Source organism: Lissotriton vulgaris, chromosome 1_1, assembly GCF_964263255.1.
Source record: "Lissotriton vulgaris chromosome 1_1, aLisVul1.2, whole genome shotgun sequence".
Taxonomy (NCBI): domain Eukaryota; kingdom Metazoa; phylum Chordata; class Amphibia; order Caudata; family Salamandridae; genus Lissotriton; species Lissotriton vulgaris.
Genome location: NC_141685.1, coordinates 1,821,760,813 through 1,821,781,518, shown reverse-complemented (window position 1 = coordinate 1,821,781,518; position 20,706 = coordinate 1,821,760,813). Strand labels below are relative to the sequence as shown.

Below are 20,706 nucleotides of genomic sequence, written 5' to 3'. Positions count from 1 at the left end.
TGGGAGGCGATTTTAATCTTCCTCTAGACCCCCTACTAGACCGGCAGTCCAAATGCGCTTTTCACCCATCACGCTCACATGAGGCACTCCTGCGGCTATGCGAAAGGTACTGCCTTAAAGACTCATGGCGTCTCCAAAACCCTGATGGGAGAGACTTCACCTTTTACTCCACTCCCCACAACTCCTACTCGCGTATTGACTTTATCCTAATATCTTCTACATTTGCACACCTAATCGAGGAAACCGACATCGCCCCTAAACTGATCTCCGATCATGCATGTATCCACACCAAACTTGCAGGCTCCCGCTCAATGAGACCGCCCAGAAGATGGCGTTTCAACGATGAAACACTAACCAACCCGGACGACAAACTACAGATTACTAAAGCCATTGAAGAGTACTTACTCTTAAATAATGTCCCTGACACAGATCCAAACATCCTCTGGGACGCGCTCAAAGCCACGATCCGTGGAGTTATTATTAATATAAGAACCAGAGCCAACAAAGCGATAAACAAAGAACTAGAGCAACTGGAGCAGGAGATCAGATCACTAGAATCCTTACACAAAACCAATCCTCAAGACTCCAAACCCCTTGACCAACTCATAAAAAAGAAATACGAGTATAATTCCATTGTGAGCAAGAGAGCAGGCGTGTGGATCAACCGCTTCAAAGCCTTGAAGCTGTGTGAGGGAAACAGAGCCGGGAAGCTGTTGGCCTCCTACCTTAAACACAAGCAGAAATTAACAACCATATCCTCTATAAAAGATCCCGCTAATAACACGCACACCAACCAGTCCAAGATTCTTGATACCTTTAAGCAATTTTACGAAGAATTATACAAGAATGATAAGCCCCTGGACCCACAGTCATGCATAGATTACCTAAAGACCCTAGACCTCCCCAGACTCTCAGAGATAGACGAATTAAATCTAGGGTCACCCATCAGCATCACAGAAATCTCGACGGCCATAAAAACACTCAAAAGCAACAAAGCCCCGGGCCCTGATGGCTTTTCTGCCTCTTTCTACAAAGCCTTTGACAGCCAACTCTCCCCGACACTCCAAACCGCGTTCAACTCCACCGCCTCCAGTGGGAGTATCTCTCCCTCGATGAGTGAAGCCACAATAATTGTTATACCCAAGGAAGGGAAAGATCCCCTCCAGACAAAAAATTACCGCCCCATTTCACTCATAAATATTGACTGTAAGATCTATGCCAAGATCTTAGCAACTAGACTAAACGCCGTACTGCCCAAATTGATAAGTCCATCACAAGTAGGATTTTTGAAACACAGGATGTCGAACGACAACACCAGACTCCTATGCCACATACTTGAAAAAGCGAAAAACTGCAAAATGCCGATGGTTGCAATAACCCTAGACGCTGAGAAAGCATTCGACAAAGTCTCATGGCCATTTCTTCAGCATTGTATGAGCGCATTCAATCTGGGTAATTCTTTCATTAAAATGGTGATGGCCTTATACTCCGCCCCCTCTGCCCGTATATCTATTAATGGAACACTCTCTGACCCGTTCCGCCTATTCCAAGGAACTAGACAGGGTTGCCCACTTTCACCGGCTCTATTTCTACTGGCTCTTGAGCCACTACTCACCGACATCAAGAAAAATGAGGACATCGCAGGTGTCACATTCGGAAACACTCAGATAAAACTAGCGGCATATGCCGACGACATCTTAATAGCCACAGAACACCCAACCCTATCAATTAAGGGGCTTATGTCCTCCATCAGTAAGTACTCGGCTTTGTCCGGCTATAAGTTAAACAAGGACAAATCCGAAGTTAAACCCCTTAATGTACATACTACCAAAGAGGTCCTTGGAAATTCAGGTCTAGCCTGGCAACCGGATGTCATTAAGTACCTAGGAATAGAATTCACTGACAACATACTAAGTACACTCAAGCACAATGAATCGACCACACTAGCGAAAATTAAAAGAATCTTGGATGGTTGGTCGCCGCGATTCATTACATGGTGGGGTCGGATAGAGACGATAAAAATGATGATCTCCCCATTGGTCAATTACCTGAGCTCGATGCTTCCCCTAACGCTCTCTAACGATTTCCACTCAAAACTGGATAAGGTAATCACCTCCTTCCTCTGGCAGGGGAAAAAAGCCAGGATCTGCATGAAAAAGCTACGACTAGATAAATCCTTGGGTGGCGTCAATCTGGCCGACTTTAGACTCTACCAGACCGCCTTCCTGGCCAGGCAAGGTGCGATCTGGCTCACTCCACAGCCTGATTACACACCTGTGTGGTTACACATCGAAAAATCCCTAGTGCAAGGCCTTGACCCCTCCTCCCTCCTTACCATCAAAGTGCGTCCCGATATCGACTCTAACATCATATTTAAAAACACTAAGAACTCCCTCCTCCATATAAGTAAATCTCTACCCCATCAATTTCGCAATTCAAAGTGGGAATCCCTATGGCGGAATAACACTATAACATACAAAGGTAAACCGCTGTATAATCCTTCTTGGATCAGGAAGGGAATACACTTCCCTCACCACCTCTACGAGGGCCAAACACCACTCACATTCAAGGAATTACAGGATAGATTTCAACTCGAGAACATTGACTTCTACTATTTTCTACAAGTTAAGGTGGCCCTAACCAAAGCAAACTTGGGCAACACATCCCCCTCACTCCCTGGCCTTTTATCCACCCTTAATAGACTTGGCCACCAGGTTTCCAGAATGTACAAAATGATCAAACCACAGACATCTAACCTGGTCTCTGCATTACAATCCTATTGGGAATCATACTCCTCCACTCCCACATCTGATAACGAGTGGGCCAGAATTTGGGAATCGACCACAAGACACAAAATTAGCCCAACTCTATCCCAAACTAAATTCTGGCTCCTACACAAAGCCTTTTGGACCCCCAGGAGACTTTTTCTGCACAACATCAAAGACAATGACTCCTGCTGGAACTGTTTGGAAGCGGGAGGAGACCTTGAACATCTAATATTTAAATGCCCCCGGGTTGCCACATACTGGGACAGGATATTTGACTTTGTTAACAAAGCCCTGCACGTTTCTCTCCCGAGAGAATTTGCTACTCTAGTTATGGGTTCTTCCAAAGCTGTCACTTTAAATGAAAATGACAAAGCCCTACTTGATCTTTTACTGACGGCGGCGGTTAAAGTCATAACGTCCAACTGGAAAAATACAGCCAAAGCCTCCTTCCCCCATTGGCTCAACTGGGTTTCTAATCTCAGGGGTGCCGATACCATTGCACTTGCCTCTCACCCCTGGCGCCCACAACACAGGAAAATATGGGTCTCACTTGACGCTCACTTTGATCTCTTCAAACCTCCGTGAGGCACCTAAAACATTGTTGTGGCAAGCAATTTCTCAATATGTCATTTGATGGTTGTGATTCACCCTGCTGTGCTATATGACCGATCTGCCCGCTGACATATGCCTTCGTGTTGTACGGACTTGATGCTTGATTGTCATTTTCTTTATTTACCTGGTTTATTTTTCCCCCCGCATGTTATGTTTAGTCCATATTATGTTACTTCACCGCCTCTCGGTTTATTATGTACTTGTACCATGGACTTTATCTGCTATTATTTGTTCTGCTCATATCAATACCAAACTCTCTCATTAAAAATTCTGTGAAATAAGAATGATGATGGATTCAACTCAGATCTATGACTTGGGGTGAGTGTCTGAAAAGTTCCAGCGCTCCGTCCATCATCTCCTTGTGTTTGCATTGGTTTAACTTTTACCACTTTGGCTCCGCCCACCTTAACTTTCTCTTTCCAAGTGTCTGCCTCTTTGATCTTTCAACAGGCTTTGGCATTGTTGGCCAAGCCACCGTTTCGATAACTCATGTCAACAGTAAGCATCATTGGCGAAACACACTCCTGCCACTCGTCACACAATCACCACACACTGCTGACCTATCCCGCTCTATGCCATCGAACACCATCAGCACCACACCGACCCACCTGCTATCTGCAGGCAGCAATTGCAAACATTAAGTTAGGATGAGGTGGGCTTGGAGTAGAAAACTCAAGACTTTATGAGAAGGGAAACATGCAAAGTCAAATTAAGACAATGAATACTTGAATACTTGAAGTGCAGTTTTCAAAGATGTGGTACATGTTAAGATGCTAGAAACGAAACCTGTAACTGCACATTAAAAATGGTCAGAGAAAGGAAGGGTGGTCAACGACTGTGATTGCATTTGGGACGGACTGTCTGGGCTAGAACAACTAGGTAGGAGAAAAGATTGGCAATACATTTACACTACCAAGAGACGGATGGGGGAAATGTTTAGTTTCTGAAAAATTGCAACATGCAAAGTGAAAAGCTAGGCAGTAACCCACTGAGATCTTACTGTCCTCCTTTATGGATCCATGAATCCAGATGTTTAGGGCCGGGTGTATCAAAAGGTTTTACCCATTTTCTGTCTATAGGAAACTGTGTTGCTACATATGGGCCTTAATTCGTTTACTTTAATCAAATTCGCCTTCTGAAATTGAAAATTAAAATCGGATTTTGCAGCTGGAGCAGTGATGATAAAAGTGCAATATTAGGCAGTATCAGTGGCAGAATAGATTCATAATTGGAATAATGTGTGTTCTCCCCACTTTAATGTAAATTATACCCCCTTGCTCCGGTGTTTATCCTGAAGAATATCAGGGCTACATTATTCAGTTTGCAGGGCTTTGTAGTCGCATCTGATAATTCTGCGCAATTAGACAACAAAGCGCCGATTCAAAGGTGGGCTCTGCGCAATTAAGCTTTGTTTGGTGGTGAATGCGCCATACAGCAGGCCTTGCAAATGCCTCACAGAGACACACACCCACCCACCCCGTGCATAGACACCGCATACAAAACACTCGAACGCCGCTAGCATGGCGTCGGCGTGCCACGTCATGTGACGTTCACCCGCAGGAAGCCCGAGGCAATGCCGCGCTCTGTTAGTGCTCATACTCACTGCTTATAGTTGAATGCGATATCAGCAAATTCCTTTCGCCGAGCTCGGTAAACAGAATCGGTAAAACCCTGTTAAATAAATAAACAAATGAATTGTTTGTCGTGTTATGTTTCCAATCCCACTTATCTGCATTTTTATTTTTGAATTAATTTAGATAGACGGGAGTCATTCAATTGGGATATTCTAATTGATTGCCATATACATTACTATTACAGGAGAATTTTCGTTTTTGCTCAGGCTGGACTGGAGTCAAGATCGATGGCACACATCTTTAAATAAGGCCAGAAAATGGCTTTATGTGACAGTAGTATTAATGATAGTCATGTATTCTTCAAGTAGAGGCGTTGTTCATTACCTAATAAAGGGTTGTCTAAGAAATGACATCTCATCATTAAATCGTACCTTGAATAGCAAACAAATAAAAATACAACCGAGAGAAAATGTGTAATTCTTTTTATATTTTTGTGATAATTGTCACTTTTTTCTTTGTTTTCACTTTTTTAGGTCTGGTTTTCTGAAAGGTCCATTTGATGGCAGTTCTTTTAAACATGCATGCAGTGCCTTTAGCTCCACCCAAAGGATTATACCAGCCTCATCTCACACTATTGGTTGTTTCCTGCATCATTCAGTCTCCTCTGGAGTGCCTGCAACACAATAGCTATTGTACCTTCTGGGCACATGGTTCGTGTATGATTGCACAATTACAGAACACACTAGTTTATCATGTCCTCTACATCATTTGTACATAAATCACAGAAATGACATTCAAATGTTTGCACTAGAAGCCCTGGTTATATTCGGGGCTATAAGGCGAAGCTGGACCATCAGGACAAGGCCTGTGACTACAACAGATCTTCTCCCAAACATATAGCAAGAGAAGATAAACTAGGGTAATAATGTAGCAATGTCAAATATCACTGTAGATGATGTCAAGCATGTGGAAGGGTTCGATATGACTCTTCATTATACACCGATATCAAAATCCTACCCTTCTCGCTGCAGATCGAAATGCGCTAATTCTGCTCTTAAAGTAATTGCTTATGCTCAAACTGTGCAATCACATTAAGCATTTAAATAAAGTGGGTTTTAAATAAAGAAATTTAAGGATTTTTTTAAAGACAAGATTGATAAATTACAGATTTAGTGAATCTGGGGTGAAATAGACATTTATCATACTGACTATGCCTACACTATCTGGCCACAGACCCGAGAGAAACGTCTTTCCCCCACGTTGCCCTTTACTCTCTAACCCTTCATAAACGGCCTCCATTGCTTTATACAGACGGGCGTCTCTCGGGGCCCTGCCAGTGCAGCTAATTGCATCTAATTTCGTTCTGTTTTCCAAGGCATATTGTGTTAAATAACCTCAATCGTGTTCCGTGCTATCTATAGGTTTTCAGATTAGGCAAGTGGGAGTGAATAGACAATTATGTGCAATCTTTCCGCCTCAATTAAAATAATTGCTTCCATTTTCTTTGCTCTTCATGTGTGCCAAGGCCATGTCACATGAAAAGGACGTGTGAGCTACCTATTACCACGTGAATCGATTGACAAATACTTTCAAAGAGTCTGGGTGTGGTAAATGCAAAGTCGGACTCAGCAACTCTCAGGCACAACATAATCAGACATTTATGAAATGAAATATAACTGTTCTCAGAATTCAGACAATGGCAGTGGCCTAACCCCGAGGTGGCAGAGGTTAACTGAAGTATCCTGCCTAAGCTTCCACCTTGCAGCGACATGGTCAAGTGAAAATAAATATCTTATTATTAAATGTATTATAACACATGCATGGTGTATAATATCCAATTGTAAATATGCTTCGGCTGTAGATGCTAAATTTGGCCTCACAAATTCCTATTGCACATGGTCAATATTGTTAAAACCACATATCCATTGCACCCAAAGTACATCCTTGGATCTGTGATCCCACTAACCTGTCCTTTTGCCTAGCAAAAGACAAACTCACTCGTTGTAACAATCACTATGTCTCTGTATAATCACTATGCAACCATTACCATGTTGTTTTGTATACCAACTGACTACATGTGCACGCACAAGAAATTATGGGGCATATTATCAAGGGAGTTTATCTCCGCTTTTTTGGCTTTAAATGCCAAGAAAGCGGAGATAAAATTATCTCCCTATTACCTAGCTGTCGCTAACACCAGTTAGCGACAGCTAGTAGGAGATAGCGAACATCTTGGGCCCTGCTTTGCATGTCAGTGATATTTACACCTGCCCTGAGCAGTTCTTAGCCATGTTATCCAATGGGAGGTGGATAACATGGCTAAGAGCATTTGCTCGGTAATGCATGAATATCGCGGACTTTTCAGCGATATTCATGCATTTCGGCCGATTTTTATCGCTTAGGAGATAAACCTTGATAATATCAAAGCTCCTAAGCGATAAAAATCGTCGCTACACGGCGATAAAATTATTGGCGCTAAGCCAACCTAGCGATAATTATCGCTAGTTGTTGGTAATATGCCCCTATGTGTCTTCAGAGTGCAAAATGTAGGCAAATAAACATTACATAAACTTTAAAAAAGACCCATATTTGCATAAAAGATATTGGACCCGATTAAAAGATTGTCAGTCTACCCATCCGAATGCAGACGTGTGGGTCTCAGGAAGACCGACAAACCCGCTGTCTCTTTCCCTCTTGATTACAAGTGTAATTCAGAGCTGGCAGTACAACGGCGGCACTATGTTTGGACCATAGGAGAGCCTTAGAAGCATACTGATGCCATCACAGCTCTTACAGGTCGTCTGTGCACAATGTGGCATGCACCATCTAGTGCATGCTACACAGTGCTCACAAAATTGTGCACTTTTGGGGGGCACCTCAGGTACCCCCTGCCCCCCATGCACCCCGATGGGGGAATCGGCCAGTAGCTTTATTGGGGACCCCTGTACATGCCTTTCCTCCAATCATTTCTTGGTGGTACTCCATGAAATGCTTGGAGGAAAGAGATGTTATAATCAGGGGGGCGGTGCCGGGATCAGCACCACTGGGGCAGACTGCTGCCTTCCCCACCGCTGTCCCGTCTAGGTCCCTGGTGGTAGGCTTCTGTTGGGCTGCTGGCGGTCCCAACATAACCATCATAATATGGCAATCTGACCACCAGGTGGTGACAGTTGGACCTCCACCACAAGTACAGCGGTCCCATGACCACTGTTCTCGTAATAAGGCCCTATATCTTATTTCCTTAGTATATGTATTTATTTATTTATTTATACAGGATTTGTAATGTGCTTGGCTGCCTCTGTGACGAGGCATCCCAGCGCAACCAGAAACCAGAAGAGAGACAGGGAAGCACAACAAGCGACAAATATAAGATAGAGAGGAACAACCATGTTAGTACAGTCTGGTTGTCACTTCACTAATCACCTTAATAGGAACTGGTATTCTTACTCTACTGTAATAATTTATTATATCTGAGTTGTGACATCATAATAGCTAATACAGGATAACAAAGTTACTGGGATCCTATTGTAAGGTCTTGATGCAGGGATGGAAAAGACCAATTAGATGTTTTCTCTCAAAAGAAAATCTATTTCTCTTCTCCTTTGCCTGGTACTTTGTTGTTACATGTTGACGCTGGGAGGATGAATCTCAAGACATTGTAACTTTTCCATGGACCTTCTCCTCTCGGTTTTTTTGTGTGTTAACTATGAAAAGGTCTAATGCCAGAGACAGCAGGGCCAATGTCACTTATTTGCTACTTTTTCAGTTCTCTTTCTTCTGGAATATCATTGCCTTTGTATTTTATCATTAGTGATACAATTCATTGCAATAAAGTAGACGTCTGTTTGCGTATTGCTGCACTTGTGAACTACCATTACTTTTGAAAGTGGCAAACATTAAAATTCTATCCATATGTTTTTAAAAAAATTTCAATATGGACATTGGGCATCCCATGACTACCTCAAATTATTTGGTTCTAGTTAAATGCAGTTCTAACCAAATCGAACGCAATGGATGAAAAAGTAAACAGCGAGAAAGGGACATACATGCCAAGCAAAGAAACAGATTAGAAAAAAAAGAAGGAAAGAGGTACATGGTTAGAGAAATGAAAGGGATGTAATGCTATAAATAAGGAGGGTATAGGAAGGAGTAAATGTGGTGTATGGACTACGCGGTGCCTGTGCCCACAGGGAAATGCACCACCATCAGCAAAGAAAAGGAGAAACGAGAGTAGGGTACTAGGCAAGGAAAAGAGACAGAAGATGTAGAGTAGGATGTAAAAGAAATGGGAAAGGGGAGTAATGCCCTTATTTACAGAATAAAACATATCAACCAAATGAACATTTGATTCAAATGATTTGAGCCACTGTCGATTCGAATGAAAATATGGATGTATCAAGTATTTGCAGTCAAACCAGTTGACTTAGAAAGAGCACAATTCAGACTAAAAGAGTTAAATTAATCACATAAAACACATTTTAGTATCTTTATTTTCTGCTAAGCTAGCCAGTATCTGGGCTAGATGGAGGGGGGCTGAGTGAAGTGGCCTGTGCTCAATGTAGGATAGCCTATAAATACTTCTTGCCTCAATTGGGTGTCAGTTGAGAGTAATTAAAATTTGTAAGGTGCGATCACACTTTTTGTGGCAATGGATACCATAACTACAATGCGTGTTGCTAGATGCAGTTTAGACATTCCTGCAGGTAGTGAGTATCTGTAGTTCGCCCTCAATAGTCCAAGAGCTTGAGTCACTTATTTGAAAAGATTTTCTGGGATGAAGGGTTTAATACCTCAAGGAGCCTGAGCTGATGTTATACCCCTTTTAGCCAAATAGGGTCTGTAAGCTTGCAGGATGATGCACTTGTCCAGGAAGAAGCCGAGTGATTTCACACATTCGGCAAAAGGGGTAGAAAGCTTTTGTAGCTTACCGAATGGGCATGCACTACTCAAAGGACTTAAGGCCCTCTTGGAAACATCAAATCGAAAGTTCCAACTGTAGATTGTGTGGATACCAAAAGGAAACTTTGACGCATCTGCTATGTGCATGTCCAGCTCTACTAGCTCTAAGTAGGCGATACCTACGGGCCATCTTTATCATGTTAAAGATCTGCAACTGCCGGCAAGCAGTGACAAGCTGGCTAGGTGGCACTTCCAAAAACAACAATTGATGGACAGAATGCAGAACAATGTCATACATTCACCCCAGTACAGAGATCTGGGCCTCAATCTATCATTTTTTTGCACTCCACACCACCCCAGTTCAGACATGGCCATATGCAAATCAGCCTTGACCCTGTGCCTCATGGGAACAGTCCAGCCCGAACTGCCAAGCCATGTCTTTCTTGGTCTGGAATCAAGCATCCTAGGACCGGTTTCTGGCTATCAGCCATCTTCAGCCAGGATAGCTTGACTCCAGTGGTGTGTAGAGCATGGGACTCACGTCTGAGCATACCCATCCCACTCGGGGTGACAAATGCAAAAACAACAATTGATGGACAGAATGCAGAACAATGTCATAAATTCACCCGAGTACAGAGATCTGGGCCTAAATCCATCGTTTTTTGCACTCCACACCACCCCAGTTCAGACATGGCCATATGCAAATCAGCCTTGACCCTGTGCCTCATGTGAACAGTCCAGCCCGAACTGCGAAGCCATGTCTTTCCTGGACCGGAATCAAGCATCCTAGGACCGATTTCTGGCTATCAGCCGTCTTCAGCCAGGATAGCTTGACTCCAGTGGTGTGGAGAGCATGAGACTCACGTCTGAGCATACCCATCCAACTCGGGGTGACAAATGCAAAAACAACAGTTGATGGACAGAATGCAGAACAATGTCATACATTCACCCCAGTACAGAGATCTGGGCCTAAATCGATTCTTTTTTTGCACTCCACACCAACCCAGTTCAGACATGGCCATATGCAAATCAGTCTGACCCTGTGCCTCATGGGAACAGTCCAGCCCGAACTGCCAAGCCATGTCTTCCCTGGATCAGAAACAAGCTTCCGAGGACAGGTTTCTGGCATTCCAGAATTCTTCAGCCCGGCGTGCTTGAATCCAGTGGCAAAGTGAGAAAGGGACTCACGTCTGAGCATACCCTGCCACACTTATGGCGGCCAAAAGCGGTACAAAAGGGGGTGGTGATGGACGGAGCATCTGAATCAACCAAACACTCACACCCAGTCAAAAGATCTGGGTTTAATCTATCACCGTTCTTTAGCCCACTCTGCCACCCCAGTTCAGATATGGCTTTATGCAAATCAGTCTGACCCTGTGCCTCATGGGAACAGTCCAGCCCGAACTGCCAAGCCATGTCTTCCCTGGATCGGAAACAAGCCTCCGAGGACCGGTTTCTGGCATTCCAGCCGTCTTCAGCCCGGCTTGCTTGAATCCAGTGGCAAAGTGAGCAAGGGACTCACGTCTGAGCATACCCTGCCACACTTATGGCGGCCAAAAGCGGTACAAAAGGGGGTGGTGATGGACGGAGCATCTGAATCTATCAACCACTCACACCCAGTCAAAAGATGTGGGTTTAATCCATCACCGTTCTTTAGCCCACTCTGCCAACCCAGTTCAGACATGGCTATATGCAAATCAGTCTGACCCTGTGCCTCATGGGAACAGTCCAGCCCGAACTGCCAAGCCATGTCTTCCCTGGATGGAAAACAAGCTTTAGAGGACCGGTTTCTGGCATTCCAGCCGTCTTCAGCCTGGCTTGCTTGAATCCAGTGGCAAAGTGAGCAAGGGACTCACGTCTGAGCATACCCTGCCACACTTATGGCGGCCAAAAGCGGTACAAAAGGGGGTGGTGATGGACGGAGCATCTGAATCAATCAAACACTCACACCCAGTCAAAAGATCTGGGTTTAATCTATCACCGTTCTTTAGCCCACTCTGCCACCCCAGTTCAGATATGGCTATATGCAAATCAGTCTGACCCTGTGCCTCATGGGAACAGTCCAGCCCGAACTGCCAAGCCATGTCTTCCCTGGATCGGAAACAAGCTTCCGAGGACCGGTTTCTGGCATTCCAGCCGTCTTCAGCCCGGCTTGCTTGAATCCAGTGGCAAAGTGAGCAAGGGACTCACGTGACGGACGTGAGTCTCATGCACTCCACACCACTGGATTTAAGCAAGCCGGACTGAAGACGGCTGGAATGCCAGAAACCGGTCCTCGGAAGCTTGTTTCCGGTCCAGGGAAGGCATGGCTTGGCGGTTCGGGCTGGACTGTTCCCATGAGGCACAGGGTCAGACTGATTTGCATATGGCCATGTCTGAACTGGGGTGGTGTGGAGTGCAAAAAAACGATGGATTTAGGCCCAGATCTCTGTACTGGGGTGAATGTATGACATTGTTCTGCATTCTGTCCATCAACTGTGGTTTTTGCATCTGTTTCGGTGTACGGCAGGCCAGACCACTCCGCTCACGCTTCAAGGGTGGGGGGGCTCGTTGCTACCTGTCGCAGGTGTACTCGCTGGTGGTGTGCAGATCGCTGGTTTAGTTGTCAGCATGTCACAGTCACTCCCTGAGGGCAGGTCTGCACATACACCACATCCATCCAGCACAGGTGTCACAGGTCATGTGACCCCGAAAATATAAGGGGCCGACGACGTCACATACCCCTCCGCAGGTGGTGACTGAATGGCGGGCCCGAGGCCTGAAGGCTGGCAGGGGCCTGCCACCATGTGGCGCTGACTGGGTTTGCACAGGGTTTGTGGCAGTCGCTGCGTTGCGGCCTGCACAGGCCTACCACCACGTGGGGCAAACTGGGGTTGGACAGGGTTTGTGGCAGTTGCTGCGATGTGGCCTGCACAGGCACCCCGCCACGGGATGCTGACTGGGGTTGGACAGGGTTTGTGGCAGACACTGCATTGCAGCCAGCACAGGCACCCCGCCACGGGACGGTGACTTACGGTGCACTGAGTTATTGGCACCTTGAGCTGCTGAGCGGGTGTGCAGCTTGCGATGATGGCCCGTCCTGGCGGTCAGGACTGCCCAGGATTTGTGTGCCTTGCTGGACCACAGTGTAGGCCGTGCCAGCATCCTGCACGGGCCTACCGCAATGTGGCCCCGCTTCCGGGGTCACAGAGTTAGCAGCACCCATTGGGCTGAGTGGCTGTGCAATCTGCGATATTGCCGGGTGCCCTGCTTCATACCATGCCGTGGTGTAATATAGTCCCAGCACCAGACGTGTTACTTGGTGGCCAGCGCAGCGTGGATGCATGGTGCAGAGGGTGCCATGTCTGCGGGCCCCAGCCTTGTGGCCTGCAGCGACACTTGGTGGGACCTACACGCCGGTGGCGGAAGGTGAGCAGTGTGGCCCGGGTGTGCATGGGCGGGCATGCTGCAATGGGCGGCGGGAGGGACTGGGATGCCTCTGCCTGGGTGTGCCAGGGCGGGGGGTGGGGTGTTGTTGTCTTGTGCAAGCGTGTGTACTGTACAAGTCATGTCTCTGGACTCTGTTTCAGATGACGGCTCTGTCTCAGATGTGGGACCTGGTGTGCTGCTATACGTACCGGCAAGTGGTTGGAGATGTGTGGCCGGGGTGCGCAGGGTCGGCTCTCTTTCTCCCCCTCTCTTCTTCTCTCTCTCCCCTCTCTTTTACTCTCTCTCCCCCTCTCTTCTTCTCTGTCTCTCCCCCTTTCTTCTACTCTCTCTCTCGTTCTCTCTCTCCTTTGCTCTCTCTCTGTCCTTTGATGTGCGCCGGACACTCCTTTTCATCATGTTTTTTATCTTGCAGGCTCTGACCTATGGAATGTGTTGAGGGGAGCCACCGTGTGTCTTAATTTGATTTCTGTGCTGTTTCAATAAAGTTTCATTGTTTGCTTCGATAATGAATGTGTGATAGTCATTTCTGTGTCTACACATGCATGTCACCAGTTGTATGTGTGCGACATTAGGCAGATTATTTGGTACATGTTTGGGTGTAGCTGATGTGGCATGTCTTTGCCGGGGGGCCCCAGAGGGGGGTCCTGGGGGTGGTGGTGGTGGGTGTTGTGGCTCTCTTGGGTGTTTGGCTTACATAATCAGTTGCTCCATGGCATCTGTTGCCCTTCTGATGATGCCCTGGGCTGGGCTCCCTATTGTGGTGCAGACTGCCATCCGACTTTACAACAGGTCAGAGCAGGTGTAAAATTCCTGCTGCTAGCGCACCTTATCACATGTTTTGTGTTCTTATTGCAGATCTGTCTGGTTGTTGTGAATGTTGAGGTGTGGTGTGGTCGCTGGGTTAGTCACGGAAACGCCTACTCTGCATCTCTTTAGCGATAGTTGCGGGGGTCCTCTGTGGTGATGTTTTATGCGGCTGCTATCGCGGGAAAACTGGTGCTGTGGGCTGTTGCCACCTGCTTGTGAATAGTGGGGTAACATTTATCATGACTTTGGCTGCGCAAAAGTGCAGTTCATTCGGCAATAGCTCCTTGTGCATATGCCCCTAAGTTTCTTATCAGCCTTTAGGAATGTCCAATCCTATTAGTATCTGTCTTCATGCTTCATTAATAGAATATTGGTTGAAACGAGATTACCTTCCAGAACTCTTAATCTGAATGCCCTCAGCGTGCCCTGACTACTTCAGTGTGCATAAACCTACGACAAGCACAGAACAGTGAGCAGGAGGAGAGTGCTATCAGCATTTGTAAAGAGCAGTTCAGAGATCGATCTGAAACACATCTTTATCCTTGGATGACGACTTCTGTAGCCGCCTGTCATACTAATGAAGTCAACAATAGAGAAATACTAAACAGCACAGACAACGTACGCCAAGCAGTGGTTACATCTGCATGCGGCCCCGTTTTTTATATGGTCCTGGCTCCTCATACTGTCAATGAATCCAGGAACTGTCAGCCAAGAGGTTTGGGCTAGTCAAATGATAGCCTCTACCAAGTCCACAAAACAAGCAAAAGTCCTTTTTAAAGCAAGCGACCATAACTGCTAGATAGCAGTGAAAGGCAGACGACCTTCTCCTGAGAAAGTCAGCAAATTCATCTTACAACAGGGAATAGTAGGTATGGAAATTTTGACTTGTGTACTCCATCTACATCCTTGAAGAATTCCGGCTTGTATCAAGCAGGGCCTTCATGCATACATGCTCAGAAGATCAGAACCAGCCCCCGTTGCTATCACACATACGGACATCCTTAGAGACATGTCATGAAACACTAATTGTTTCTCTAAAGAAGGAGCAGCAATACAAACAACATCAACAACCCCAGCCTAAATAATGAACATTAGTGATCTGTAAGGGCCCAGCAAGCTGTGCATTCTGATAAATGATCGTGCTTTCTTACCGGATGGTCCGAGTCCAGTTCTGATCCGTAGCTGAGGATCTGATTGGCGAATCTATCGAGCTCCTGAATTTTCCTGGGGAACCATGGCACTGCAAGAAACAAGGGCAGAGTTACCACGTTCATCCTAGGTTTGTTTGGGAACACTGGCGGTGCACATTAAGGAGAATGCTTTCAAATGTATATATAATGTTTAAACTAGTAGTAATACTGGGTATCCGTGGGTTTGCTTTGTTTTTTGTTCAATATTTACAACTTATATCAGTGTTGCCGTCCAGGGGTCAGTCACAAACCATGCCTGAAAGGGCGTTTTCACCATTCTACCTCTCCTGCTCCCATGAGTCTGATAGGGAAAATCTGGTCTTCAACAGGCGAAACGAGGAGAAATGTTTTCTTTCTACTCATTTTTGCTGTTTCCATGTGTGCTGCATTGTGCAGCACACACAGAAACAGCAAAACACCAGTCATTGTATATGTGCAGAAATGACCCCTTTCCTGCATATTAAGGAACCATTTAAAAATATGCAGTTTTGCAACTTCTATGCATTAAGCAGCACACATAGAAGTTACAAAACAGCATTTAAAGGTTGTTTATGTGCAAGAAGGGGGGCCTTCCTGCACATACGTACATTTGTACGTGGGCACTGGTGAGGACGCTAATCGAATCACTCTTAGCTCCCATGTACATATTTAAAGAGAAAAAGACACTTTGAAGAATATTTACAAGCCCCAATCGCCACCACAACGTCACTTTTAGTGACATTGTGGTGGCAATAGGAGCTTTGCCTTATTTATAAGGCAGTGTTAAGCCACTTGACGTAGCTTAACGCTGCCTTGTAAATAAGGCCCACTTTCATGCTACACTTAGTGTGAGAGAAGTGGGCAATTGGTGTTGTGCTGGGTGTTTCACTGCAACAACCATTGATTTTGAAGCTGCCCCCTATTTACAAAAACAGCGTAAATAGGAGGCAGCACCAAAATTAAGACCAGGGAAAACCTGGTCTTAAACAGGCGAAACGAGGAGAAATGCTTTCTTTCTCCTCATTTTTGCTGTTTCCAAGTGTGCTGCGTTGTGCAGCACACACAGAAACAGCAAAACACCAATGATTGTTTATGTGCAGGAAGGTCCCCTTTCCTGCACATAAAACAACCATTTAAAAAAGGTTAAGCAGCACACAAAGAAGTAACAAAACAGCATTTTAAGATTGTTTATGTGCAGGAACACAACTCAACACAGGCACCCTTGGACTATGGTACAAAGGTGCCTGCGTTACTGCTTGGCAGCTAAAGTTAGCCTCATCGCAGGGGGGAACGCAGGGCTGCACCATATAGTGAATATGGTGCAGCCCTGCATTTCTAAAGTGACGATGCGTGTCGTTAGCCTTCTTGGCTTAGCGACAAGCTTCGCCTCTTTATTGTAAATATGCCCCTTTGTTACTCTATGTTACTAAACTGCCAGTGGTGCTGGACATAAAGTATCAACATATCATGAGCCTCGCTCTGCTTGAACTGTTTTAGACCGTCTCAAAGAAGGAGAAAGACGGTGTTGGCCACGCATAAACAGGCAGCTTTAAAGCTGAAAAAGTTACTGAAAGTGTAAACGGCAACAAAAATAATCTGGGATTTGTGTTGTTAGTCATTTAACGCCCGAAGTAAATACTGCCAAGATAATGGTACAACCACAAACATGTTATGCTCCCAATCTCCTGAAACAGCATTTGCCATGAAACAATCAGAAAAAAACATCGGAGCCCACAGTCACTGGTGCCCTGAAGCAACCGTACAGCATGAGCTACAGGTCACTGGAGAGCTACTTTACGTTACCTACTTCGAAATGCATTCGGGAATAGGCCCCAAAGATGCCAAACTAAATTACACTTCGGAAAACGAGGAGGTTGTTCGCAACTCTACGTTTGTAAATTTGTTACATGTAGGGACTCGCTACGGAGATTGTTTGAGTCACCACAAATTCAGTGCTAAATCCTCTTGTTTGGTAGCATCCATACTTTTAAACTTCATTCATGTGTTAAGGTATAAGTGAGTACATCACACACAGCGAACTTCCGCGCCCAAAAATTTTAATTACATTCAGTGATTCTTCTTGTTATTTGGGGTCGATAACACGGCACCTCTGCGCATAAAGGGGCCGATTTACTACTTCTGGCGCATCTCTGCTAATCAGCAGGGATGGGCCAGAAGAGTTGCAACGCATCTTCCCACTCGTGCCCACCACTGATGCGCCGTATTTACAATGCAGCAAAAAACACAGTTGATGGACAGAATGTAGAACAATGTCATACATTCACCCCAGTACAAGGACCTGGGCCTAAATCCATCGTTTTTTTGCACTCCACACCACCCTGGGTTAGACACTGGCTATATGCAAATCAGCTCTGACCCTGTGCCTCATGGGAACAGTCCAGTCTGAACTACCAAGTCTTTCCCAGACCGGAATCAAGCATCCAAGGACCGGTTTCTGGCTATCAGCCTTCATCAGCCTGGATAGCTTGACTCCAGTGGTGTGGAGAGCCTGGGACTCACGTCTGAGTATACCCAGCACACTCAGGGTGAAAATTGCAAAAAACACAGTTGATGGACAGAATGTAGAACAATGTCATACATTCACCCCAGTACAAGCATCTGGGCTTAAATCCATCGTTTTTTGCACTCCACACCACCCTGGGTTAGACACTGGCTATATGCAAATCAGCTCTGACCCTGTGTCTCATGGGAACAGTCCAGTCCGAACTACCAAGCCATGTCTTTCCCAGACCGGAATCAATCATCCAAGGACCGGTTTCTGGCTATCAGCCTTCATCAGCCTGGATAACTTGACTCCAGTGGTGTGGAGAGCCTGGGACTCACGTCTGAGTATACCCAGCACACTCAGGGTGAAAATTGCAAAAAACACAGTTGATGGACAGAATGTAGAACAATGTCATACATTCACCCCAGTACAAGGATCTGGGCCTAAATCCATCGTTTTTTTGCACTCCACACCACCCTGGGTTAGACACTGGCTATATGCAAATCAGCTCTGACCCTGTGCCTCATGGGAACAGTCCAGTCTGAACTACCAAGCCATGTCTTTCCCAGACCGGAATCAAGCATCCAAGGACCGGTTTCTGGCTATCAGCCTACATCAGCCTGGATAGCTTGACTCCAGTGGTGTGGAGTGCCTGGGACTCACATCTGAGTATACCCAGCACACTCAGGGTGAAAATTGCAAAAAACACAGTTGATGGACAGAATGTAGAACAATGTCATACATTCACCTCAGTACAAGGATCTGGGCCTAAATCCATCGTTTTTTTGCACTCCACACCACCCTGGGTTAGACACTGGCTATATGCAAATCAGCTCTGACCCTGTGCCTAATGGGAACAGTACAGTCCGAACTACCAAGCCATGTCTTTCCCAGACCGGAATCAAGCATCCAAGGACCGGTTTCTGGCTATCAGCCTTCATCAGCCTGGATAGCTTGACTCCAGCGGTGTCGACTCACGTCTGAGTATACCCAGCACACTCAGGGTGAAAATTGCAAAAAACACAGTTGATGGACAGAATGTAGAACAATGTCATACATTCACCCCAGTACAAGGATCTGGGCCTAAATCCGTCATTTTTTTGCACTCCACACCACCCTGGGTTAGACACTGGCTATATGCAAATCAGCTCTGACCCTGTGCCTCATGGGAACAGTCCTGTCCGAACTACCAAGCCATGTCTTTCCCAGACCGGAATCAAGCATCCAAGGACCAGTTTCTGGCTATCAGCCTTCATCAGCCTGGATAGCTTGACTCCAGTGGTGTGGAGAGCCTGGGACTCACGTCTGAGTATACCCAGCACACTCAGGGTGAAAATTGCAAAAAACACAGTTGATGGACAGAATGTAGAACAATGTCATACATTCACCCCAGTACAAGGATCTGGGCCTAAATCCATCGTTTTTTTGCACTCCACACCACCCTGGGTTAGACACTGGCTATATGCAAATCAGCTCTGACCCTGTGCCTCATGGGAACAGTCCAGTCCGAACTACCAAGCCATTTCTTTTCCAGACCGGAATCAAGCATCCAAGGACCAGTTTCTGGCTATCAGCCTTCATCAGCCTGGATAGCTTGACTCCAGTGGTGTGGAGAGCCTGGGACTCACGTCTGAGTATACCCAGCACACTCAGGGTGAAAATTGCAAAAAACACAGTTGATGGACAGAATGTAGAACAATGTCATACATTCACCCCAGTACAAGGATCTGGGCCTAAATCCATCGTTTTTTTGCACTCCACACCACCCTGGGTTAGACACTGGCTATATGCAAATCAGCTCTGACCCTGTGCCTCATGGGAACAGTCCAGTCCGAACTACCAAGCCATGTCTTTCCCAGACCGGAATCAAGCATCCAAGGACCGGTTTCTAGCTATCAGCCTTCATCAGCCTGGATAGCTTGACTCCAGTGGTGTGGAGAGCCTGGGACTCACGTCTGAGTATACCCAGCACACTCAGGGTGAAAATTGCAAAAAACACAGTTGATGGACAGAATGTAGAACAATGTCATACATTCACCCAGTACAAGGATCTGGGCCTAAATCCATCAATGCAGTGCACTGTGGGGCACGGATGGGCAGATGTGTGTCGCTTTGACCGACAGAAAGGCGGCGCATTGCTGGAGTTGCTTCGCAAGCGCGACGCAGCTCAAACAAGGCTCTGGGTGCCCCTATCCCTAACATGCTGCGTCAATCCTTATGCCTGCTTTAAGCAGGTGCAGCGTTTTGACGCAGCATGGGCTTAAAAGTGACTGAGTGAAATCTTGTAGATTTCACTCAGCCTTTTTTAGGAGGCGTTCCTGCGTCAGAACTCTCCCCTGCGCAGGAACGCACACATGTGGCACACAGCTTTACAACGTGATGCATCTGCCAGATGCGTTACGTTGTAAATAGCCCAGAGCATGGCGCTGGCTTTGTGCCGTCACTGCGTCACAAAAGTGACGCAAGGCGGCGCAAATCTGGCGTAAGGGGCTTGTAAATATGCACCTCAGAATCTGGGAATAACTTGGAGTTCCGAGGTTTATTTTGCTCCCAATAAAATATGAATGTAGAAACGGAAAGAGGTCTATTTTGAGTGTTCATTTATTTCCATCCAGCTCCTTAAATAAATGTCATTGTAGATGTGAATCTCAGACACAAGGTGGCAGCACAGCCATGTATTTTAATTCCAGAAACAGGCTCTACTTCATGTTTGAATCCCATTCATTTAGAAACCCTTAACCTTGGTTGTTTCTGCTTCAAATAATTTAATTAGATACAAACTGCAATAAGTTAGACTTCCATTTGAGCATAGTCATAGAAAATAACAGCTGAATTACCAGCTATGAAATGTGGGGCTTGCTATGAACTGTCTCGCCCAATGGCAGGCTGGGTTCATCATCGAGTTAAGCCAGTATAGCTTCCAAGTTTTCAGCTTGCATACG

General features: G+C 45.9%; 1 protein-coding gene across 2 annotated transcripts in view; it reads right to left on the bottom strand.

The window, feature by feature from the left end:
* PAH (phenylalanine hydroxylase) overlaps window positions 1-20,706 on the bottom strand; it is a 260,469-nt gene that overhangs the window by 105,442 nt on the left and 134,321 nt on the right. For both annotated transcript variants that reach the window (XM_086919176.1, XM_086919177.1), the window contains 2 exons: window positions 15,241-15,329; window positions 4,984-5,051 (listed from right to left, as the gene is read on the bottom strand). In XM_086919176.1, coding sequence (XP_086775302.1) covers window positions 4,984-5,051; window positions 15,241-15,329 — 157 coding nt within the window. The remainder of the gene's footprint in view (window positions 1-4,983; window positions 5,052-15,240; window positions 15,330-20,706) is intronic.